This window comes from Podarcis erhardii (assembly GCF_964252035.2).
Source record: "Podarcis erhardii genome assembly, chromosome: 17".
NCBI lineage: Eukaryota > Metazoa > Chordata > Lepidosauria > Squamata > Lacertidae > Podarcis > Podarcis erhardii.
In genome coordinates this window covers 16,856,787-16,883,483 of record NC_138515.1, presented here as the reverse complement: position 1 = coordinate 16,883,483, position 26,697 = coordinate 16,856,787, and the positions used below count along the sequence as shown (strand labels likewise).

The 26,697-nt window shown below is 40.9% G+C and overlaps 1 protein-coding gene across 6 annotated transcripts in view; it reads right to left on the bottom strand.

Annotated features, from left to right (window-relative positions):
• The window catches only part of KDM4C (lysine demethylase 4C), a gene marked incomplete at its 5' end in the record, with an annotated part of 189,539 nt that overhangs the window by 80,156 nt on the left and 82,686 nt on the right, over window positions 1-26,697 (bottom strand). For 3 of the 6 annotated variants that reach the window (XM_081844867.1, XM_081844870.1, XM_081844868.1), the window contains 4 exons: window positions 8,778-8,889; window positions 11,710-12,020; window positions 13,284-13,522; window positions 16,235-16,428. In XM_081844867.1, the coding sequence (XP_081700993.1) occupies window positions 8,778-8,889; window positions 11,710-12,020; window positions 13,284-13,522; window positions 16,235-16,428 (856 nt within the window). Of the gene's footprint in view, window positions 1-8,777; window positions 8,890-11,709; window positions 12,021-13,283; window positions 13,523-16,234; window positions 16,429-21,165; window positions 21,211-26,697 lie in introns of those variants that run through there. The other 3 variants (XM_081844869.1, XM_081844871.1, XM_081844872.1) reach the window with 2 other exon arrangements.

The following is a 26,697-nucleotide window of genomic DNA, read 5'->3' as shown; positions in this document are numbered from 1 at the left end:
TTCTAGATTGTCTCTAAGGTCACGTGCACAGGGCTTCAAAATCCAGTGGTGGATTTTTGCACTAGAACCGGAGTGAACAGTAATGTGGGACATAGGTGTTCAACTGAGTGAACTTTGATATATCCAGTGACTTTCAAGCCAGGAAAATTTCACCCAAATGTAGCAGAAGTGCATCAAGAATGTATAGACCTTAATGAAATCTTCTGAAAAAACTAACACAATTTTGCAGGATGTCAGCATTTGAATTCTTAGTTTGTTTCTTCTTGTATACAGAATGTGCTTAAAATTACCCAAAGCTATGTAGAACTCTTCACCTGTTTTCTGGTGCCAGATCAAAATGATGGAAAACGTACTAATTTCAGTTTTGCAAATTATCTCATCAATATAAATGAATTCTATTTTAAGCCTTGTCTGTCTGTATGCCTGTGCCTCATTTTCCTGAAAAGAATGCACAAGCATGCAAAGCAAAATATGACTCAAAATGCAAATTAAGATTGTCTAATCAAACAACAGTGCCTACGCACAACTTTTTATCTCCAGCGTGGTCGCAAGGTTCCATCCTTAATTTTTTTAAAAAAATAAAAATTGACAAACAGGGATCAGCCACAAAAGAAACCTAAAAGGGACAAGAATACTCACAAAGGATTTCTATAAACAAAACATCCAATTGTAGATAAGAATAGCACTGAAATAAGTATGAGCCCTATATAGAGGTTATACCAGTACTTAGCAGGGCCTCTGATCTTGCACACTGACTAGTCCCACTCCCAAGCATTCACTGCAGAGCCAGATTGTGTGGCTAGTCGGAGAGTTTGATGCCAAGGGTGTGGCAAAGGGTTACGCTTTTATCAGGCTACAGCAGGGGTTCTAATAACTAAGGTATGCTGCATTCTCTATAAAAGAATGCATAATTATTTCTCCTATCGCTATGAAATTTGGTATAATTTTGAGTGAGGGGTACACAGCCGAAACCATTTTGCCACCTGAGGCAGGAACCCTTGCTGCCACCACCCTCAGCTGCCACTTACTGCATGCAGCGCAGAGAAGACACCCAAAGTTTTGCAAGGCATCACCAAAATCTTCCACACTCTTGCTGAGCCTGTGGCAGGCTAAGTCTTAGGGAGGCCTGTATTAAGGCCCCTCTCCACTTTGCTTGGCCTGTGGGCAAGTCCCACCCGGTCTGGTGTCCTACGTGCCACTTGGCCTAGCCTGCTGATGGTTTGGTGGCTGGTGCGCTCCATCCAGGCAGCTCCCGACAATGGGAGTTTGAGAAGCACAGCCGCTGGAGCTGATGAGAGTGTGCTTCTTCTAGAAGGAGCCCTTCCTCACTAAGCTTGGCAACAGTCTCCTTTCCCTGCCCAACTCCTCCCTGAGAACTCTTCACTCTCAGGGGCAGCACATCTAACTTCGCTGCTGCTTTGTGAAAAGAGGAAAATTAAAAAGTGACTTTTTTGAAACTCCTCTGCCTCCCCCACAGCCCCGATCCCCGGCATGGTGGCGGCGATCAAGCAGGAAAACGTGCTGGCGAACATGCTCTACAGCGTCAGAGCGCCCGGGAAGGCAGCCCGGGAAGGCAGCCCTGGAAGGCAGCCCGGGAAGGCAGCCCAGGAAGGCAGCCCGGGAAGGCTGTGCGCCGCCTTTCACCAGGAAGCAGGAGGAGGACGACGACTGGGAGCAGGGATGTCTTTAGCAGATGCAGAGGGAGGGAAGCTGCGTGCCTCTGCGGGGATTGCTCTCCTCCTGGGGAGGCTTGGGAAGGAAACGGCACACCCGCCAGCCATATTGTTGGCGGGGCGCAGCTGGTGGGTGTGCAGGGAAAGGGGAGGCTGCGGCAAAGCCGCACAGCTCCCCCACTCATTAGGGCACCCCTGAAAGGCCAGCGCCCTGGCGCAACGAACCACTAACACCAGTAGGAAAGGTGGCTCTGACAAGGCATTTATTACCTAAAGTCGATCTAGTGCAACATGTTCTACGTGCAGGGAGAAAATAAATCTATCTAGTACTGTAGTTCAAAAAGTTTACAAATAATTGCATTACTATGAAGGGATGCATTCTAAAAATTCCTATCACTCCAGTACCTCTCACCTGGCAATATTCTAACAAGAATGACTCACAATGAGCTGGGTAATCATAATTTTCAAACATTTTATTTTGGCTATAACCAAGGTTAACAGCCATCCCTAGTCACAAAACTGTATAATCTCTAATTAAAAATGCAGCAATTTCACTTAACCCTTCCATATTTAAATCTTTTAATTACTTTACCAGATGGATTCTAATGTTAATGTAGCCTTTTTTGTGTAAATTACTGGAACATTCTGAAATCCACTCAATCTTGTCCCCTCAAGACATGCAAATATTACATAGATATAGATCACGGCTCAAAGCTGTCTCTAATTTAAGGCGAGATGCTTAACAGCTAATTGAAGTATTGTAGCTGGTGAATTTGTGGGCCAACCTCCCCCCTCCTGCAAAAAAAGAAAGAACCACAAACCCAACTATAGATCTATTCAATTATTCACATAGCTGAAAAGTGGGGGAAATAAGGAACTTCCTTGACTGGGAAATATAAGTTTTGTGCAATAAGTGACCAAACCTTCAGCAGGTTGGTTTTTTTGTTTATTTTTAAATAGCTAACACTATAAATGTAACATAGTTTGGCTCAGAAACTCAACTGGGTGCTGTTTGGAATGTACTACTCCAAAATGCAGCTGTGACAGGGAGCCATTACAAATTATCCTATGGGATTTGGGGCTCTTACCCATTGCAGTAGGCTAGTGCAATTATATGTCAACTTCCAGTATTAACATGGGGTAGTTTGCATGGTTAGCTGAGCAGAGCCAAGCAGAGGCAAATTGCTGCTTCAGATAAAGGAGCTTCAATAGAACCAAAGCTTTAAAAAAGAGGATATGTAGAACTTTTGTTTAAAAGGGGATGGCTGAAAAAGCCAATTACCAATACTGCAATAAAATACAAGAGTAAATTTAGATATACTCTGCAGGAGAAAAACAAAATAAAAAAATTCCTTCCAGTAGCACCTTAAAGACCAACTGAGTTAGTTCTAGGTATGAGCTTTCGTGTGCATGCACACTTCTTCAGATACACTGAAACAGAAGTCACCGGACCTTTCTATATAGTGAGAAGGTGGGGAGGGGTATTACTCAGAAGGGTGGTGGGAATGGGTGATTGGCAGATAGCTGCGATGAGCCTGTTGACGACTCTTAACGACTGCAATAGGTCTAACAGGAAAAAGCAAGGGGTGAGAAGGTGAAAAATGGCTTTGTCATGTATAATGAGATAAGAATCCAATGTCTTTATTCAAACCAGGTCTCTCCATAGTTTTAAGTTTGGTGATAAGTTGCAATTCAGCAGCTTCTCTTTCCAGTCTATTTCTGAAATTCCTTTGTAATAGAACAGCTACTTTGAGATCTTGTATAGAATGTCCTGGGAGATTGAAGTGTTCTCCTACTGGTTTTTCTGTCTTGTGGTTCCTGATGTCGGATTTATGTCCATTTATTCTTTGGCGTAAGGTCTGGCCTGTTTGTCCAATATAGAGAGCTGAAGGACACTGTTGGCATTTTATGGCATACACAATGTTAGACGATGAGCAATTAAATAGTCCCGAGATGGTATGTGTGATGTTGTTGGGGCCAGTAATGGTGTTGTCCGGGTGTATGTGGCAGCAAAGTTGGCATCTGGGTTTATTGCAGGCTCTGGTGCCAGTGTCCGTGTTAAGTCTGGTTATAGTATTATTGTGGGTTAGGAGTTGTTTAAGATTGGGGGGCTGTCTGGAGGCAATGAAAGGTCTTCCTCCCAGAGCTTGAGAAAGAGAACTGTCATTGTCCAGGAGAGGTTGTAGATCTCTGATGATGCGTTGTACTGTTTTAACTTGGGAGCTGTATGTGATGACTAGAGGTGTTCTGTTATTTTCTTTTTTGGGTCTGTCTTGCAGCAAGTTCTCTCTGGGTATCAGTCTGGCTCTGTTGATCTGTTGTCTAACTTCATCTGCTGGGTATTTTAGTTCTAAAAAGGTTTGCTGTAGATCTCTTAGGTGAGAGTCTCTGTCTGTAGAATTGGAGCAGATGCGGCTGTAACGTAGTGCCTGGCTATATACAATGGACTGTTTGGTATGTTTGGGATGGTAGCTAGAGGCATGTAGATATGTTTGTCGGTCAGTTGGTTTACGGTATAAGGTGGTGTCTATGCGCCCATCCTGTATTTTTATAGTAGTGTCCAAAAAATGTATTTCTTGCATAGATTGATTCATTGTTAGGTTGATGGTGGGGTGAAAATCATTGAATTTCTGGTGGAAGGTGTCCAGGGTCTGTTGACCATGTGTCCAGATGATAAAAATATCATCAATGTATCGCAGGTACAAGAGAGGTTTGAGTGGGTAGGAGTTTAGGAAACGTTGTTCTAAATCCGCCATGAAGATGTTGGCATACTGTGGGGCCATGCGGGTGCCCATTGCTGTGCCGCTGATCTGAAGGAACAGGTCATCACCGAATTTGAAGTTGTTGTGGGTAAGGACAAATTGGCAGAGTTTGGTAGCAAAGTCCGCTGTGGTTTTATCTGAAATGGTATTCCTTATAGCTTGTAAACCATCGTTGTGTGGGATATTGGTATACAGAGATTCCACATCCATAGTAGCTAGTATAGTATTGTTGGGAAGATTATTTAAAGATTGTATTTTCCTCAGAAAATCTGTGGTGTCACGTACATAGCTGGGAGCACTGATGGCATATGGTTTCAGAACAGAGTCCATATAACCGGAGACACCCACTGTAATAGTGCCAATACCTGAAATGATGGGGCGTCCTGGATTTCCTGGTTTGTGTATTTTAGGTAGAAGATAGAAAGTTCCTGGTCGAGGTTCTGTTGGTGTGTTTGTGAGGATCTGTTCTTGGATGTGTGGGGGTAGCTCCTTAACAATCTTGTTCAGTTCTTTTTTGTATTCTTGTGTGGGGTCTGAGTCCAATTTTATGTAAAAGGCGGTATTGGAAAGTTGTCTGTGAGCCTCCTGAATGTAGTCAGTTTTGTTCATGATGACGACCGCTCCACCTTTGTCCGCTTCTTTAATTATAATGTCTGGGTTGTTTCTGAGATTATCTATGGCTCTCCTTTCGGCATGGTTTAGATTTTGTTGTAAGCGATGGTGTTTTCTGGTCACATCTGTTTGGATTCTGTGGCGGAAGCAGTCAATGTACAAGTCCAGTGTGGTGTTGCGTCCATCAGGAGGGGTCCATGTGGAGTCCCTTTTTGTGTAACACTTTTTCGGTGGTAGTTGGTGGTCAGTGTTCTGTTGGGAGGGTGGTTGTTGTTCTGCAGTGGGTTGTGAAGTTGTTGCTTGTTCTGCTTTGTCTTGTTGTTGTGTGTGTTGAAAATACTCCTTCAGGCGTAAACGGCGGAAAAATGCTTCCAAGTCCCCACAGAACTGAATCATGTCTGGGGATTTGGCAGGGCAGAATGACAGTCCACGTGAAAGGACTGATTCCTCAGCTGGGCTGAGTGCTTGCTGTGAGAGATTGACAATATTGTTGATCTTGTTTTGATTAGTAGCCTGTAGGTTGGAAAGGTTAGAGAGTTTCTTGTTTTTCTGTTTTTTCAGTAGCTCCAGTTGAGAGTGGTAAATGTTCTGTTTTTCCTTTTGGAACTCTTGCCAAGCTTGGTGGTTCCTGATAGAGTTGTCCAATACAAGGAGTTCCTCCTTTATTAGCTTCTGTTTAGAGTAGAGAACGCTGATCAGATGTTTGAGCAGCTTCTTAGAGAAAGTGCTGCATAGTTTTCTTGCATATTCAGTGGGATACGTGGATTGTAGAGGGTTCTTAATTCTAAGACCCTTGGGTATAATGTCCAGGTTCTTGCATTTAGTAAGAAAGAAGATATCAGTCTGTACCTGTGCAAGTTTCTTGGTGAGGTTGATGGACTTCCATTTCATGCGGCTCAATGTGGTGCCTTCCATAGTTCCAGTTACAGATAGGTAGCCGTGTTGGTCTGTCATGGTCAAAACAAAATAAAAAAATTCCTTCCAGTAGCACCTTAAAGACCAACTGAGTTAGTTCTAGGTATGAGCTTTCGTGTGCATGCACACTTCTTCAGATACACTGAAACAGAAGTCACCGGACCTTTCTATATAGTGAGAAGGTGGGGAGGGGTATTACTCAGAAGGGTGGTGGGAATGGGTGATTGGCAGATAGCTGCGATGAGCCTGTTGACGACTCTTAACGACTGCAATAGGTCTAACAGGAAAAAGCAAGGGGTGAGAAGGTGAAAAATGGCTTTGTCATGTATAATGAGATAAGAATCCAATGTCTTTATTCAAACCAGGTCTCTCCATAGTCTCTCCATAGTTGCAGGAGAGATAATTTAAAAGCTTGTTGCCATTTTACTGAGATATATTCTCTGTGGAGAAACTCAGATATGTTTCAACAGCTCTCCAGCAACTCTGAACTGCTCAAATACATTTTTGAATATACACTTAATCAAATACATTGGAGGGTTTTATGTGTATCTGCTTCCAAGAAACACTGTAAGAGGATTTAAAGGGTGGAATTCAACTAAGTTTTATTCAGAGCAGATCCACTGAATTATATGAATATGACTATGTTAAGTCCATTCATTGCAATAGGTCTACTCGGATCAAAATTTTGAATACCACGCATTGCGAGTCTGGCCAGAGGTTTGCTCATCTATGTCTTCTAAAAAGAATGGGGTAAGCAGCCTTTGGAGTTGAAAGATTTCAGCTGACTAGGTTGGAAGCATGGCAAAGCAAGGTATAATACGACTTTTTGCTAAACTACCTCAATCAGACAATTATAGAAATAGAAAGCAAAATGTGGAAGCAACATTCTAAGGCTTATTAGGCAGATACAGAGGCACTGCTGTTGCTACGGATGTTTGTCACTTAATCACTTTTGCATCTTCCCTGGTGAAGAGATCTGCTCTATTCCAACAGGAGCAACTTGCAGCAAGAAGAACAGGTACAAGAACAAAGTGAATGATGTCTTGTGCCTTTAACAGCTTTATGGCTGGCACAAATTAAACAGGGTAAGCCTTTTCAAGTAGGGAAGCAGAAGTATGGGGGAAAGCTTCACCAACTGACATTCTACTCTGTCAGTCAAGATATCTAATTTTTTGAATGTGGCCCTTGATTTACTTTTAGACCCAATACTTCAGCACAGCAGCTTGTAAGATTCTGAATGCTGTAAAAAAAAAAATGCTGAGAATTAACTTTTTAGTTCAATCAGGAACTGAACACAAACCAAACTATGGCTTAGCACGAACAAATAAGAAAGGATATCTGCTGCTGGGCTGGGCAGAGCTAAGCCATGGTTTGGTTTGGCTTAGTATATTATCTGAACAGGAACTCATGGTTTAGCTCTTTTGGAACAAACCACAAACAATAACCAGGGCTTATAGAAGAAACTATTATTGGCAGAGACCATCAACAGAACTATTCTAGAAAGGAAACAGAGTAAATGTTTTTTTGTTTAAAAAAAAGGGCAAGGGGAGCTTTTATTGGTAAAGCTATCATTTGTTGTGATATGTAACAGAAATGCATGACCACACTGGTCTAATGATCTAGAAAGCTGCTATATAGATTTTACAAACATGTTTACATTTCCATCCTGAAAATACATCAGGAAGCACTACCATACTTTAATAATGTATTCCAATTGAATTGATATAACACATATGATTATGTATGAAAACTCCATGCTTATTTTCATTCGTTTAAGCTTTAATGTAATTGTCATAGATTGTAGTTTTTGCATTTCGTTTCAATCTGACCTCACTGCTTATGAGATCAGACTTCTCCATACGTACGTTTATATAGACCTGTCAGCACTTCTAATGCACAAAACATTGAGGCTTTTCTCAACAACTCTGGGGACAGGGGAGCAATACTTCTCTCTTTTTTCACGTTACTGAACTTGCAACACAGAATTCAAAGATTAAAGGATGCTAGTAACCCTTCTGACATTGTTCAGAAGAAAAACAGTGGGATAGATGCAAAACCTCATGTGCCAGTGTGGAACAACCAAAGTGAAACAAAACGCAACTATGTTATTCCACTCATAAATGAGCTTACATAACCTCTGGCACAATCAGAACCATGAGACACAAGTACAGAATCTATCTACTATAGAGAACACTTGCACAACCTCTTTTGCAAATCTTTGTGAAAGAGCACTGACAGCTACTTTCCTGCTTCTCCTGTTTCCTTGCATCCAACACTGTGTCTCTTTCATGAGCCTGGGTGATAAACAAAATCTACCAGAGAATCAGATTATTTTCGAGATCCAGCTAAATATTTATAAAAGAGAACAAAACAGCAAATTTGTTCTCTGTTGGTTCCGAAGATCTAGAAGTGTCCTGTTTAGCTCTGCTTGCCTTCATACAATAAAGTGTAATGTTCTGTGCCAAAGCTAATTGCTGAGAAATCCAACAAAGACTATCTGGTTGCCGAATGAGCTTTTATCATCCATGTAGTATTTAAGCGACTTCATACTGTTCTGAGCTTCTTACAAGTCCCTTCTTATGCGTTTAGAAGGATTTAAGAGAAAGGAAGGGTGGGAAAGTACAAAAAAACGACATCATGTATTCAGGAAGCATGCTGAAAGCTTTTAATGCAGCTCATTCTGCAGCAGTTGAGTTTCTGGCACACAGTCAAATATCCTTTCGTCTTCAGTACTGTGCAACAGTAAGTGTATGCAGATGCATTTATATTGGCTGAAAGATATATTATTAGAGGGGATTTTAAAAAGCATGCTCACCTTCATCGCTTACTGCCTGCTGTTTAACCAGCGTCATAGGAGATCTGGCGGGGGGTTTACTTAGCGGATGACGCCAACTTTTAGATGTTTTTGTTCTCTCTCCTTCAGTTACCTGAAAGAGACAACATACATATTTTTTTTTTCATTTAAGGCAGACCAAAAATATCCTAAAGGGATGGAAGAAAGAAAACATATATTAACTAAAGGTCACATTCACACTATACATTTAAAGCACATTTAAAGGACATGAGTTTTTTGGGGGAACACATGTCCCAGGATTCTTTGGGGGAACCCATGTCCTTTAAATGTGCTTTTGCTGGTATTATAGCATTTTGGGTAGATTTTAGATGGAGTTTTAAGGGGGCAGTAGTAAGATAACAGGCAAAAAAATACATATCTATAAATGCTTGCAGGTCAATGCAACTAGGTAGTTGGAAAAAAGTAGAAATGGTAGCAGCATTTTTGTTTTTAAACTAAAAGTCCCCTTTTGCCTATTAGTGTTGATAGTGCATGTCCACATTTTGTTTTCTCAATAGAAAAATCAGGATTTCAGATTTAATAGGGTTTTTTCCTTTGAGATATAGGTATTTTCCCATCACAAAAGGAGTGGAAAATAAAAGAATGTCCCTTTGATAAAAATAATTCAAATCCCATGGGATAGCTTCGCAGCCTCTCCTTTGAGGGTATACCTTCCCCCAAAGCTTGGAAATTAGACATTTTCAAGAAGCCGGGACTTCAGCTTCATTGGGAACAAAAATGGCTGTACCTACAAAACACCATTTATCGTAGTGTTTCCTAAACTCTGGCTTTAAGTTTCTAGAGATGCTTCCACAGATCTGTGTGAAGATGCCGGCCTCTGCAACTGCCCTCGCATAATGGGTTGGAGTAGCAGCCTGAGATCAAGGCAATTCCACTCTACTATGTCCAGGAAGTAGCAGCCTACTCTGTCAAGATTAAAAGTTAGAGAAGCAATGGGTTGTATCCAATTTTAGTCAGAGTAGACCCTTTAAAACTAATGAGTCTCTTGATTTTAATGGCTCTCCTCTGAGTAGAGCCTGGCTGAATACAACTTGGGGGCTTTTCTCTGAAGTTGTATCTTCAAGATGACAGTCTCATTATTGAGGGTCAAAGCTACAGTTCTTTGGTTAAATAAGTGCTGAGACTTTAATGGTTGTCGCAAATGTCTTCACCAACATTCAATTTACTAAGATCTTGCAAGCCTATCCAAACTCTGTTCGCTATATAAAGAAGCTATCTTCAAGGTGGTGCCATCCAGTTGTTCATTTCCCATCAGCCCCAGATAGCACGGCCACTGATGAGGGCTGATGGTAGGTACAGTCCAAAACATCTGGAAAGAACCAGGTTGGGAAAGGATGCTACAGAAGCTGGTTGAACACCAACAAATATTAGGTAGCAATTCAAGTATTCTATTCCAGCTACAAGGTTACTCATAAAACTTGGAAATTCAAGAGGCTGGCAGTGCTTGGTGGGAAATGGAAGGCTCAATTAGTACCCTGCAGCTGTCATACAGAGCCCTCGGGAGCCTGGTCTGGCCACTCAAGGAAACAGGACACTGACCTGGAAGGATCATTAGCCTAATGCAGTACAGCTGCTCTTATGATTAAAGAATGTGGCAGATTCATTTAACAAAGCAAGGTAGCTGTGCAGAAAGGCTAAGAGACAGCTTTTTCAGCAGCAACCCAATAAAATGTTTGTGTGCCACTACAAGATGGACACAGCATGCAAACATATTGGAAAATACTTGAAACCCCACTAAGGAATAGCTAAAAAGTACCCAACCAAATGAATTAAACATGAGCTGTAATGCAGAATCTCACCACTGAGAAGATGTTTATTAGCACTTTATATTAAAACAGAAGGACTGGCTTTGGGACTGCTAAATCTCATTCTGTAAAACAATGATGAGTTTGCTATTTATGTCGGTAAAAGGGCAAGTGCTGTTTTATTCTTAGCTCTAAAGTGTCTTTTCCACTCTCTTAGGAACATCTGGCAATTCAAAAAGGGCTGCTCTCTGCAGGTGCCAGAAGCAGATCTAGCCTCCAAGTTAGTTAATACAGCTCTGCTATTATCTCATTGGAGTCTCATTCACATGGACATTTGCTACCAATCAAAATGGGATGTCTTATAAAATGTGGTAAGATAAGAACAACAACTTTGTTTAGTGCAGGGGGTTGCACCAGTTCAAAATTTCACCTCAACCACTAGGTGGATTTTTGGGCATTCTACTACACGTTCAGCCTAACGCATACCACATAAATGCAGTACAGGGATTATAAAACTGATCCACCTTTCAGGGCTGTGGCAAAGATCATTGAGATAATTTATAATAAATGAACTGTCAAATGTTAAGTATTATTATTATTAGCTAATTTCATTTCTATAACTTGCTGTAGATAATATGGGATCTCACAACAATGTATGGGGAGGTATTATTATCTACACCAGGGTTTTCCAAACTTGGGTCTCTAACTATTGTGGACTACAGTTCCCATCAACTCTGACCACCGGTCGTGCTAGCTAGGGATGATGCGAGTTGTAGTCCAACAACAGCTAAAAACCCAAGTTTGGGAAACCCTGATCTACACCATAACACTGGGAAGATTTCATTAAATAGTCAATAGTGTTTTTTCTTGTATTAGCTTGCAAAATATGAGGCTTTCCTCTCAGTCGTATCCAAAACCACAAATAATCCAAGACAGAGGCTTGTTGAAAAGCTGGAATGAGATGAAAGTATAAAGCACATTACACATACAACTGTTAAGCCGGAGGATAAAATATTTATAGATAATAGTGAAATGATCTCAGAACTCTAATACCGTGCCAAACACTTGAGAAATCCAGGACTCATTTCAAGCAATTCTGAATTTATCAAATATGCTCAAATTGTTTTAACCATAACACCCTTTCTTACCAGTGGTGATATTTCTCCAGGCTCCAAACCATTTTCACTGCTTTCAGTATCGCTGATATCATCCTCTTCTGTAGACAAGCTGCTAGTTTCTTCTCTCTCCAGGCTCTCAGCTTCGGAAGAAGCATACTCAAGAGCCTGGCTTGAAGTAGTTGAAATTTTCAAATTGTCTTCCCGGTTACAGCTAGCAGATGAAAGTAAGCCCAGTGCCGATTCCTCAGAACAAAAATACACAGAGCCAGAGTCTCCTTTCTCTTCCACTTCAGAGTGTGTGTTTTTGATTAGAGGACCATGGTTATGAGGAGAGTTATGACCTAGCGACAAAATTTCAGCATGAAGGCAATACAGTTTGTTTTAACAACAAAAGCATTTTGATCACAATGTAAAAAATAATATTGGCAGACAATTAAACATGTTAATTGCTCATATTTTTTGCAGAAGCAGGGGAAATGTGGCTCACTTTTCATCAAGATTAATGAATGAGATGGAGATTAGAATAAAAAATCTGTGCTGGTAAGATCAACGTTGATAACTTCAAAAAATGTCTATACTACACATGGAAATCATGTGTTTGCGCCAGTAGTCATTGGCTACTCAAATCTTCAAACTACCAAGTCAATCAGCCTGGATGTTGTACAGTAGATCATTTTTATTATTTGTTTTGTTAAGAGTGCTATCTCTGCACAGCTATGTTTATCTCGGTACATGTCAACTATTTTTGTACAGAAATGTTAACATTAGCTGGAACTTGTCTCATTAAATGGAAAAAAATTATGATATTGCCCTTTAGATTAAAAATCAGATAATTATTCTTGGCTAAAAATCCAGATGCATAGCCATGTTATTCTCTTGCAGCAAAAATAACAGCTATCTTATTTAGGATGCCACTAGACTCTGTTGTGATCATTCTTCGTTTGGTGCAATAATCCAGCCCTAAATCACTGTTATGGAAAGAGCAAGAGTGGAACATTGCTGGAATAGTAGTAATATCCTATTATAAGGGAGGAGGAGCCTGCTGCTTGTAGAAATCACTGTGAGGGCTACATGCTTCAATACAGGTGTAAAACTTGTATGGGGTAAGGTGGTGTTGAGGGGGCCGTAGCTGTGAAAGAACGACTAGTGTGATATCTGCAGCTATTTCTTTTGATGGCTCTTTAGAGGCTGACTTATTTCTAAAGGTGCTTTATGTTTCAGTACTTCATTATTTGTTTAGCACACTGTTACACACCCTGAGCCTTTAGGAAAACAGAAGATAAAAATCTAAATCCAAAAGCAAATAGATACATGCTTAGGAAAGGAACTTGCCAACAGTTGTGCCTTCACCATTACACCTGTCCTGAAGTAATGCTGCAGCTATGCTATGGAGAAATATTAGGAGACAGCTAGTCCTGCCCCAATCTGCTTTGCAATTCAAGATGCTCTAAATGTCCATGGCTGTGAAAGAAGCACTGAGCAGACTAAAATGTGTCATTTTGCAACACAGAGCAAAGCAACGTACGACTTCTCACCTGCAGATTTATGGGATCACAATATCAACTGCCTAGAATTCTATGGGAAATAAACACCATTCATCTCACCTGAAACCTTTTTGTTATCCAATAAATTGTGATCCATCTGCATCCTGCTTGCATCTTGTTCTTCCCCAGAAGGCACTCCTGTGTTTATTGTCTTTACTTTTTCTGGTGGCTCTTCTTTGACCTTGAAGCTCTCTGGAGCTGCTCCAACGACGGTGATTTCTGTACCAACCACTATGGTTGATACCTTCTTGTCCTCTGGAGTTTTCAGCTTTTTTGATCGTGATCGGTTGTGCTGGGAGCTGTTATAAGAGATATTGCTGTCAAAACAGAACGTCTGGCTAGGATAAGATAAAATATTTACCAATATAAATATCCCTTTCACCTGCTTTTAGGAATACAAAAAAAGACTAAGCAAAACCCCACCCTGACAATTTTTCATATCTGTGTGTAAGGGTAATGTTTACAATTTAATAAGCAATAGATTAACAGGTTAATTTAAATCAATTGTTAATATTATTATAGCTCTTTAAAGTTACTTATTGAATGAAATAATCTCAGGTAATGCTGAAGCTAGTTATAAAACCAGTTACTTGGTGAAGCATCCTGTAGAACATGACAAAGACTAACTTAAGTTAATTACAGCAATCTCCCAGATACATTAAACTTCGACAATGATGCTCAAATCCCAAAATGTATAAGACATTTTGATTGATTATTCTTCTGTAATCTCATTTACAAAAATAAAAAAATAAATCATCAATTTAAACTAGTTGGAAATGCAGCTTTAGCAATAGCTACCAGAATCTGAATTCGGAAAAATTCAAGAAGTTCCTATTACCATAGGTAGCAATGTTTCTGGAAATAATGCAGGGTGATTCATAACGAAGTATACCAATGGAAACTGTATACATTATTATGAATCGCCCTGTATTTAATACCTAAATATCAAAATTTAAACATCACGTGCCCTGCTCAGACCATGACAACAAGGTTCTTCCTTGAAAGTAAGGCACAGTGGAGATACAAGCTCAGCAACAGGCAATAAGCACAGCACCTTTTATGCTCAACCTATGTGACAGGAAAAGTGAGAGTAGCAGGTCAAGCTCACAGACTCCAATATTTAGACAAGGAGTTCCAAACTGCACTGGAGCAACGGGTTGGCATGCCACCCACCAAGCTGTTAGGAATGGAGCTTCTCTCACACCTTGCGGGACTGCTGAGTGTGCAGGCGATTGCTGTGTCAGTGAGATGCTAGGACTTGTGCACACATGAAATGTCAAGTACCTCTATTCTCAGTACCAGCTGCTTTGTGATCTGGCTGTGCCAACCATCTATCTGGTAGTAGCTCATACAAATATATTTTTAAAATTGTGATTTCCTGTTGTGATTTCTGTGTCGGTACAAGTTTCTCATACCACGGCAGCCCTGGCACAACCTGTCGCTCAGAACACAAACATTATCACCTCACTATTTTCCTCGAGTTGCTGTTCCTATACTTATGGGATCCTATTTGGAAGGCATATTATTCCCAGAATCAGAATTATCATATTTTTTTTCCTTGACATATTACAGCAGAGGTGAAACTGAACAAACATTTTATCTTCATTTGGGGGACGTGCATCTCCTGCTGTGTTTGCACTTGTGCCAAGTCTACTAATTAAATAGCACAGAAATGCATCCACAAGCTTAGCACAGTGAATAAATTCAGCACATGCACTCATCTGATAAAACTTTCAACATAATTACTATAATGTCTCCACTTTTAATTTTAACTTTTAAATTGGCTATCCAGATAAATAAGGGTTGTACTGACAAGGAAATAATTTCTCTGCCAAGTGCAAATGGCAGTTGTATAATAAAGTTGCCAGTTCTCTGCAGCAATACAAGAGCATCATTGCACAATTATATGACACACACATTAAAGCCCACAGGTTCTCAACATGTAAATGTAAGACTATATGTGGGTTGATGATTAAACAGTGCACATTTGTTAAAAATATAACATTCTTACGGTGGCTGGTTTTTGGGGGGTGATGGTGGTTCAGAATCAGAATGGCAAAGGTCAGGAAGGGTAACAAATAATGTCCAGATTACTTTGTATCAAGACCATATCAAGACCATTAAGTAAGTGTGTGTGTGTGTGTGTGTGTGTGTGTGTGTGTGAGAAAGAGAGAGAGAGAGAGAGAGAGAGAGAGGAGAGAGAGAGAGAGAGAGAGAGAGAGAGAGAGAGAGGAGAGAGAGAGAGAGAGAGAGAGAGAGAGAGAGAGAGAGAGAGAGAAATAGAACTAATGCAAAGTGTAAAAAAGTTCTAAGAGAGACATATCATACAAAGCATTTTTATATTATAAGGCTAGGAGACTCTGATTCGACAGAAGAACACGTCACGGGACGCAATGCAAAATTACAAGAAGAATATTTTTTTTGGGGGGGGGGAACTGTCAATAAGAAAATTCAAATCCACTATTGAGCTGTAGCATAAATAACCAGGTATTGGCAATACCTTTTGATCATTCTGCCAACTATGTATCTGCCTCTGGATAGACTCTTTCCAGAGGCTACAGCAAACTCGAGGATACATAAATAAGTAAAGATTTTGTTTGGAAATTTTCATTGCAATATCTAAACGATAGTGTTTCACTCAGTTCTCCTCAATAATGCTTTTCTGGACTGGGATTCAGCAAAAAAAATAAATGCATATTTTCATACAGAACAAATACTATATTAATGCTCAGAGCTCCACATATATAAATTTCAGTAATGCATTCTCATTAAACTTTTAAAAATGAATATATTTCTTCAATGAGTATTATCATTGTGAAATATGACTCTTTTGCCCTCAAGCTCACTGCTAGGTTTTAAGGAGACACAAATTAACTGTGACTAAAATAAATGAACAACTTAAAAGGAAATGGCAGAGAGAAGTGGAAGAGAGGGGGAGAGAAGCACTGAAAAAGAACAGAAATTATATCATATTTAAACTTCAACTATATGGAGTGCAAAACATTCATTACCACCTGGAAGATCTCTTTGTTTTCCTTCTTCTCTGCAACCAGGCCTTTACCTCAGGTGTCATTTCAGGGGTGGGCTTTGTATGATCAATGGTGTATAAATCCTTCCCTTGTTTCCACAGATGGTATCTGTCTGGCTGAAACTTCCTTACAAAGATATCCATTGATATTGTCACCATGTCTTTCCTGCAGGTACACTGGGAAGAAAAAAAAATAGATATTTTTAAGAAGTTCATATGCAAAGAAGGCAATCCAAAAATGAAACTATCAAAGAAATCCACCAAATTGTCATTGTAGTAGTACATGGATTTTTTTCTTATGGATGAACTCCAGCAACTTTATAACCGATGGAACCATCACAGTAACAAGTCTGCATAAACAATAGAAAATAGTCCCCTCATGTTAACATATGTGTTAGAATGTCAGTATTCTAATTAGCCTTGAAGTTATTACAGTTGAATTTATGCTGTAGTTTGGGATCAATTTATATGCCACAACTACATGGACTACTGTAAGACTGTAGTCCTTCACTTTTTGCTCTTACATGAAGCCTCTACAGAAGAGACAAAGGGCTATTTCAAATAAATATTGTAATTCAGAGACTTTTACCCAGTAATTTACTGCTGAAGGAGCAAACTGCCTCTACTGAAGTTAGATGATATGAAAACTTTGTGGGATTTGGTCTGTGCTGGCTAAGACATCCTTGAGATTGCCTTCACCAAATAATGCATGTTTGGATTGTCTGCAGGAGATCACATGGTGCACATTTTTCAAGGATCTCAACTATTTTTCATGGCAGTATAAGCAAGAAAAAGTGAGAAAGCTATTGGCACAGAAATGGAAGCAAGAAGAATTACCGATGAAAGAAGAGTGGCAGATGAATTTAATGGACTATGCAGAATTAGATAAAATGACAGGAAGAATTCGAAACTGGCGGGATCAGAGGTTCTTAGAAGATTGGAGTAAATGCACAAACTATTTGAAAATCAACTGTAATCAACTGAATACACTAGTAGGACTGCAATAAGTTTTGTAAGGAGGACTATATGAAATATTGCAGGTAAAATTTATGAAAAGGACTATTAGTTATGGATTTTTAAAAGTAATAGTGAAAATAATGAAATGCAAGACTAAGTGATGAAGAATGAAAATCATTAGGCGTAGCTGATGGAAGTCCTAAAAATATTGTATAAGATATGATGTTATGTGGTATTTGGAAAATGTATTTGAAAAACTAATTAAGAGAAAGAGAGAGAGGGGCTAACTGAAAATGACAAAATATTATTAACATTTCTAGATCCATTTCAATCAGGGTTTAGACCCAGTTTTGGCACAGAAACTGCTTTGGTCGTTCTGTATCATGACCGCTGTCAGGAGAGAGACAGGGGAAATGTGTCCCTGTTAATTCTCCTTGACCTCTCAGCAGCTTTCGATTGACAATGGTATCCTTCGGGAGCAGTTGTCTAGAGTTAGGGGTGGGTGGCACTGCTTTGCAGTGGTTCCGATCCTACTTAGATGGTCGTTGCCAGAGGGTGTTGCTTGGGGAGTGTTTTTCAGCCCTGTAGAGCCTTCAATGTGGGGTTCTGCAGGGTTCAAGCCCATCCCCTATACTGTTCAACATCTACATGAAAACACTGGGGTAATCTGGAGGTTTGGTGTACGTTGTCAGCAATATGCTGGTGACACTCAGCTCTACTTCTCCTTTACATCTGCAGGTGAGGCAGTGGAAATGCTGGACCAGTATCTTGCCTTGATAATGGACTGGATGAGACCCAACAAACAAACTCAATCCAGATGAGACTGAGGCACTGTTAGTTGGTGGTTCCTTAGACTGGATGGCTGGGAGGTTGCCTGCTCTTGATGGAGTTACACTTCCTCTAAAGGTACTGGTATGTAGTTTGGGAGAACTAGATCCTTTGCTGTCACTTGAGACTTGGGTGGCCTCAGTGGCACTGAGTGCCTTCTATCAGCTTTGGTTGGTGGCCCAGCTGTGCCCTTATCTGGACAGGGATAACCTACATTCTATGCTTTGGTAACCTCAAGGTTAGATTATTGCATTCTACGTAGGGTTGTCTCTGAAAACGGTTTGGAAACTTCAGCTAGAGCAGAATTCAGCGGCCAGGATGCTCACCAGGGTTTGAGCATATTACACCAATCCTGGTCCAACTGCACTGGCTACTGGTTTGTTTCCAGGCCCAATTCAAAGTGTTGGTTTTGACCTATAAAGCCTTAAATAATAATAATAATAATAATTTATTATTTATACCCCGCCCATCTGGCTGGGCCTCCCCAGCCACTCTGGGCGGCTTCCAAAAGAATATTAAAATACTATGATACATCAAACATTAAAAGCATCCCTAAACAGGGCTGCCTTCAGATGTCTTCTAAAAGTCTGGTAGTTGTTGTTCTCTTTGACATCTGGTGGGAGGGCATTCCACAGGGAGGGCGCCACTACCGAGAAGGCCCTCTGCCTGGTTCCCTGTAACTTGACTTCTCGCAGTGAGGGAACCGCCAGAAGGCCCTCGGTGCTGGACCTCAGTGTCCGGGTAGAACGATGGGGGTGGAGACGCTCCTTCAGGTATACTGGACCGAGGCCGTTTAGGGCTTTAAAGGTCAGCACCAACACTTTGAATTGTGCTCGGAAACGTACTGGGAGCCAATGTAGGTCTTTCAAGACCGGTGTTATATGGTCTCGGCAGCCGCTCCCTGTCACCAGTCTGGCTGCTGCGTTCTGGATTAGTTGTAGTTTCCGGGTCACCTTCAAAGGTAGCCCCACGTAGAGTGCATTGCAGTAGTCCAAGCGGGAGATAACCAGAGCATGCACCACTCTGGCGAGGCAGTCCACAGGCAGATAGGGTCTCAGCCTGCGTACCAGATGGAGCTGGTACACAGCTGCCCTGGACACGGATTTAACCTGTGCCTCCATGGACAGCTGTGAGTCCAAAATGACTCCCAGGCTGCACAACTGGTCCTTCAGGGGCACAGGTACCCCATTCAGGACCAGGGAGTCCTCCACACCTGCCCGCCTCCTGTCCCCCAGAAACAGTACTTCTGTCTTGTCAGGATTCAATCTCAATCTGTTAAACAACTCAGGACTGCAATACCTCTAAGGCTGCCTCTTTCTATATGAACCTAACCTGACCCTGAGATCATCTTCTGAGGTAGTTCTTTGTGGGCCTCTTCCATGAGAGGTCTGAAAGGTGGCAACACCTTTGGTTTTATTATAAATTTTGTGATTTTATACTGTGATTTCATGTTGTAAGCACCCTGAGAGTATAGGTATTTATACAAATTAAGTAAGCAAGTTTCAGAGTTAAAATATACTCTGCAAATAAGAACAGTTTTCACTAGCATTTCCACTTCTGCAACAAGTTATTTAAAAGGTATCTCTTTCCTTGCTCTTTTTAAAAGTACAGTACGTAAGCTTTCAGTGCCATCCTACTCAAAAGCAAATCCTGCTAACTTGGAACTTACTCCCAGGTATGTATGTATCTAATGTATTAAACAGTGTATTTTCTCAATGAGAATACTTCTCCATCACAATACATCTAATTCCTGCTTCAGACTTATGCATTATGCTTGCTTACAAGAGAACATCAGAAATAAAACTTCAAATGTCATAACAACCATCAATTAGAATCAAATGATGGATTGAAGAGTCATTGTAGTAATTGCTGCTATATGATTAAATTGATATATTTCAGAACTAATCATATTATTTTTATACCTCTTTTTACCTGACCAGGTTAAGCACTCTCATTCATTTTAAAGAAAGATGATACTCATTGCTATTAGACCAGCACACTCGTTTTGTCTCCTATTGACATCAGTGATGGGGGTTCACAAAGGAAGAATTGCATTGAATTCCCCCCCCCCATGCAATCAAATTCTCTCTAAATTCAAGGTACAATGAACGTCAAGCATGAAAAACAGTTGCATAAAAGATAGCTTATGAGATTACAGCATTTGCTGTGAGACTTCACATCTTCCTGCAGTTTGAGAAGGGATTAATATATAAGCCACTGTTAATTTATTGATGAAATACATCCCTCGTGGAATAACATTCAGATGTGAAACAATTCTTTAAAAAGAAAAAATAAATAAACTTTCCCCAAAAATTACAGCTATTCACAATATTTTTTTACAAGAATATTTTCTGATGTGACAACATTGTAGAACACTAAGAAGGGTTGCAGTTTAAAATGTAAAGCCTGAAAATGTAATAAATATATATATATCGTTTTTCAGAAGACAGTGATCCCTATTTCAAACACCATGTTTTAAGACTATTCAGAGATTTTCATATACACCAATTGAAAACATCACTTGTTGAAAAATACATATTTGAGCTTCTATTCACTGGAGACTGGAAATATAAAAGCTGCACATCAGACAATGAAAACAGAGGCATTTTGTAGAACTTTTTCTTTTTCATTTTCCATTTATTCCCCCCACTCCAAATGTGCAAAAAATGGAATATGCTGCATCCATAAGCAATTCAAAGGGGAATTTTAATAGATGTGTGTTCCCAGTCAAATTCAGAGTTATTCAAATTTTGAGGGTGGTTGTATGGGAATAAGGCATATTGATGGGGACATATTGATGTTTCATAGATCATTGATCTGTTGAAGCAGAGTGAAATCCAGATGAGGCCAGGCCTATCAGTCATGTGAGAAGGTACTGTGAACTCATCCTACAAGTAGAACGCATATGTAATCGACAAGGCCAGACCATAGATACTAGAGGTGCAATTGATATGCCTGTGCATGCCACCCCAGTCCAGGCCTTGAATCAAATCATGGACTAGCTCAAACATCTAATTAGGATTCTAAACGCTAATTATACATGAAGTCTGGAAGAGGGCAGGGGGAGAAGGAAGCTGAGTACTGCTTTGTCAGTGTGTTCCCTGCAGAAGCTGTTTGCCTTTTCTTCGAGTTGCAGTGGGCAGATCAGCGCTGATGGATAGCTGATGAAGGACCCTGTTTGAGAGGCAAGGAAAGGAAGATCTTTCAGGATGGGAAGTTGGGAGAAGAAAGGGAAGCTCCTGGGTGAGAGCTGGGAGGGTTCAGCTTTCTCTGTGTGGATCAAGTTAAGATTTACTTGTGAAAATGGAATCAGTATGCTTTTTTTGTTTTGGTTTGGTTTGGTTTTGGTTTAGATTATATTGGGTTTTTTATTTTGACGGATTAATAAAATCTTATAAATAATAGTAATTTAAAAACAACAGGCAACTAAAAGAGTTCTTAGATATGTTCTTCCCAATTAACTAATGAATCCAAGCTTTCACTACCATAGATTACTAGGTCAGATTCAGAAATGGAATTCAATAATTGCTAAACCTGCAGGGCTGAACTGTTAAAGACTCCTTTCACTTAGAGTCACTAGTTTTTAGAATTAAAGCAAAAACAAGATATACCCTGATAAAGCTTGTTACAGGGGCAGTAACGGAGATGATTACACTTCCCATATAACCTACAGAACAAACATTTGTCAGGCACCACTTAGATGTGAAAAGGATTTTAGAGCACGTTGCAACAATAGCCATTCTTCCCTAGCAGAATCAGAGTGATATATTTTTACACTGACCTTCCAGCAACTTGTAGGCAGTGCCGCAGAAACCTTTGATATCAGCTATAATTTGTTCAGGCTTCAATAAAACAAGTGTTCTCTTGGTAAAAAGCCTTGAAAAGTACACTATGTTCACGAGTCACACACAAAAATAAATAAAAATGCTAGGCTTCCCACTTATTTCCAGGGTTTTTTCCTCCCAAATTTTAAACTCAGGGTGGTGGGGAAACCTAATATCCTAGGGACAATTTAAAAATAGATTCTCAGTTGAACCAGGAAATGACTTATGCAACCAATAAGATGGTTCTCTCTACAGTACTCGCATTGTATCTTGGGGTAGAATTCAATGTGGTTATGGATGCATGGAATGAACTCTGTTCATGCAGCAGAGACTTTCTTTGTTTTCTTCCCACTGCATGTCTCTCAGCCTGTACTGGGGTTTTCCCTAACCCTCCCAAACAGATTTAGAGGGTACAGGGGGTGCTGGACATGGAGTGGGGAAATCCCATTGCATGAGTGGTCCTTGTTCTCTGCACAAAGCAACTTAGTTGAATCACAGTGGATATTGGCTGTAGCCAATGCTAGTCTTACTTAGAGTAGACCCACTGAAATTAATAGTCATGACAAACATGAGACTAACGTGACCGGCACTGGAAACAAGCCTAAGTGTTTCTTCCCCCATCCTTTTCTGCTTGTCTCTCTAAGAAGGGGAGAGATAAGTCAAGAGAAGGAGCAAAGGACAACAGAGGGGGGAAACAAGGAAATATAAATGCCCATCCAACATCCTCCTTACTGCCTCCACACTCCTTGGCTTGTGAGTGAACCTCTGTTAATATCTGATCATTGAAAGCTCTGGGGCTGCTGTGTGCCTTCCTCTTCAGTTGCCTCTTTTGACCAGCCAGTCAACCAACCAGCCATTCCCCATCTCCCTGGTCTTCTTTTCCAAATGACTCAACTCCTGTTCAGGGTTCCAGCCAGCCAGCCCTGCCCTTTCTCAGACTACTCCATGACTTACCTCACAGTTTTTGGTTCCCCACAGCATTCTGTGCCCACTGAACATGTTCAGTCCTCATTGTGTGTTTTGGTTCCTCCCCCCCCCCCCATCCAAGACCCTAAAGTTATTTTGTATTTTTGCAAGCCTTTGGTTGCCCCAAGTTTGCCAATACCTGCCTCTTGTCTATAGATGCACCATTTGGAGTGCAGAAGGACCTACAGTCAGGGAATGAATGCCTCATTAGGTTAAAGGATGGATGGTGAAAGTGTTTAAAGTGACACATTGCAAAATGAGATGGCAGCAGGATTCTCTGCTTAAACATGTTAACAAGAGTTTCCACTACTGTACTCTCATCACCACTTCCCAGGTGGATAAAATTTGAAAGACTTATGACAACTGTTCACCAAAATGAAGTGATTTTGTAAAAACAATTGTAGAAAGATCTGCACTGCGTGTCAATTTCAGCTTTTATTGAACTCAAAATGTGCCCAAATCAGGCCACATGTGGTTGATTAAATAAATAGCATTTCAGCTTAGAAACACGAAATATTGTATTTAATGATAGATGATAGATAGATAGCTGGACAGATAGATAGCTAAACTGTCTGAAAAACAACTCTGTATGGAATCATTGATCTAGAATCACAACCATTAACTTCCCCTTTAGGCTTCCATTGGTATTCACAGGTAACAAAATCTGGTGATAATTTAATATTGAAGGGGGGGGTCAGCTTTATTAAGTAGCAGAACTAGAATACAACAGCTTCCAATAATAATAATAACCTGAGAATTCAAATTCTATAGTTCTAAATGGAAAAGAGAGGAAACATTCCCTCCTTTTCTGAAGTTCAGATTCAAGTACTGTAGTTTATGTAGAAAAAACAGCACCATCCACACATAACCGTGCGTGTGTGCTATCAGCTGTAGTACACACACAAATCTTTAGCAGACATCTAAAGGGGGCAATCCCAAAAATAGCCAGGGAGGACTCACCATGCTCGGTGGCCACAGAAACCTAGATGACTGGTATGGGGAGTGGGGAATGGAAAACGGAGTGGGAGAGAAAATAGAAAGCACAAAATATCCTGGAAGATAGCGTAGCTGACTGACTAGAACAGTGACTAGTAGCACTACACACAGCACCATTATTTGCCCCCCCCAGTAGATTCTACAGATTGATAAGCTTCCTATGTATGAGGAAGGTTCTCCCCCCCCCCCCGAAGAAAAGCTTTTATTCTTGGTTACAACTTGTGCTTAAAAACTGGACTGACTTCATTTGGCCTTTTCCTTGAAAAATCCTTTGTCTCGATACACACTAGGAAGCGAACATGTTCACTCCACAGCAACAGAGAGAATACATGTATCCTGAGAACTTGTGTTTATAGTTTTCTCACATTAAATAGGAAGCTTAAAGTTGCAAGGGGGTTTAAAGAGTGCAGGTGATTTACTGGGATAGGTATCTGGCTCCCACTCATACCGATGAACATGGCCGTCTTAAGCATATGCGGCACCGGGGTGCAAAGATCCGCCCTGCGCGCACACACGCACCCAGGTTACCCAGAGTTATCAACCTTTTGGAGGGGGGACCCCAAAGTTGTTGACCTTGGCTGGCCACCTCAGCAACAAAAGAGGAGCTCAAGGTGGCGGCGGCAGCAGAGCAAGGCCGGGGCCGGGCGCGCAAGCAGAGCCCAGTGCAACAACAGTTGAGCCCGAGGCTCGTGTGAGCAGTGTGTGCTGGGCGGGCCTCTCAACCGACCGCCAATCCCAGGCACACAGGAGGACGGAGCCAGCTGGCTGCCTCAGCACCTCACTCACCCACAGCAGAAGAGCTGTGGCACTCCGATGGGCTCTGCTGCACTCGGCAGCGGCTGTCGGCTCTTCCCAATCTCCGGACTCTCAGCCTGGCCGGGTGCCCCACACCCCTAGCACCTATGGGTAAGACGGCCCTGCTGATGAACTATGGAACAATCTCTGGGATTCAAACATCTAGCAGGGAGTGAAATACATGTGCTACTCTTTTATATAATATGTTTGCATGTTTCTACAGACATTGATGAAGCTACCAGCATGAGTTTGACCAAACTGCGGGAGGCAGTGGAAGACAGGAGTGCCTGGCGTGCTCTGGTCCATGGGGTCATGAAGTGTCGGACACGACTAAACGACTAAACAACAAACAACAACAACAGACATTGAGTGGAGTAATTTGTGGGTGTTCTTTTGTGCCTTTCAGAGGTAGTATGAAAGAACATTGGCCAATGCATAGGAGTACAGAGAATAAGAAGGAACTAAAATCCTCTTACTTTTACAAATGCTTTGCTGTGTTGATGTAGGAGGAAATTTTAAGATAACTTTACTATTGTCATCTGATTTCTATGGTGAGGGCTATCACTGTGGGTTTGCCTTCGAAGTTGATTAGAATACGGACATCATCATAGAATATTAGTCATCCTGATTCTTTTCCTACACATCTACCTCTCTTCTCTCCAGGTGGACATATATCTAGTTTAAACACCCTGCTTCCTTTTTTTTCTCCCACTTCTGGTGCTGCTGTCTTGAAGCAGTGCTGGATCAGAGACTAGGGTTTGAATAAAAGTGTGTTATGGGCCAGAGAGAAGCCATTTTTTCTAAGAATAAACCATCCTGACTCTAATGTCCTCAATTTTAAATTAGAAGCCAGTCCAAGTAGATATCTAATGACTTGTTTAAGGAACAATGGCTTCCTTATGGATTTGCTTTGTATTGCTAACAATAGCTAAAAATAAAAGTCTCAAATAGCATGTACATGTTCTCATATATAAGTTAAAGGGAAAATGTAAATACAGTTTCTGAACGTAGTGAAAAAAACTCATCTAGGGACTGATCAAACATTAAATATTGCATTGCTATGCTATGCATCCGCTTTTCAATAAAGGCAGGTATGAATACTGCATTTTTAAGAAGTGAAAAGTATTTTTCCTTACACACTTCGACAAGCTTCAACAATTAAAACAATTTTGAATCATAACTGTTGAAACTGGATGCTGTCTTATTAACTCAGACCCTTGCCATTTGATATTCTCTGAACAACGTTACCCAAACACAAAACAAGCTACAGATTTCATTAAAGTTAACTACATATAAATGCCTTCAGGTAGAAAAGTATAATTTATTACAAGGCTTCCTGTTGTTTGGCATATGGAATTCTGAATGCAAAAACTAAATAATAAAAAGAATATTAATGAAACAAACAATAAGTCTATTGCAACGCACAGCCTACCCTGCCCCCAACACTTCCCTTCAAATTCAAACATGGTTCAGCACAGAACCACGGCTATACACATTACTGTTTACTCTGGCTCTGGCACACTGCTCGTGTTTGAAGCTATGTACACATGGCATTAGCCACAATCCATAGCTATCCTGTAGTTTCTTGAGAAATACTGCTGTCTAGTGTGTCTTCTTTCAAACCAGCTTCCATCTGATCTGAAAACACAAGCCACATCCACTTTGCAGTTAAGCTGAGTTGTGGAGATCTGAGACAACCATTGTGCATCAGATGACAGTACATACACAATGACAACTTCATGAACAGGAGTTTGGGAGGGACACTGCAAGCATGGGGAAACCAAACAGTTAATGCACAAGGAGTCAAGATACCCCCACCCGCCCACCCTCCCTCAGGTGTGTATAAAGGTAAAGGGACCCCTGACCACTAGGTCCAGTCGTGACCGACTCTGGGGTTGTGGTGCTCATCTCGCTTTATTGGCCGAGGGAGCCGGCGTACAGCTTCCGGGTCATGTGGCCAGCATGACTAAGCTGCTTCTGGCGAACCAGAGCAGCACACGGAAACGCCGTTTACCTTCCCGCTGGAGCAGTACCTATTTATCTACCTGCACTTTGACGTGCTTTTGGACTACTAGGTTGG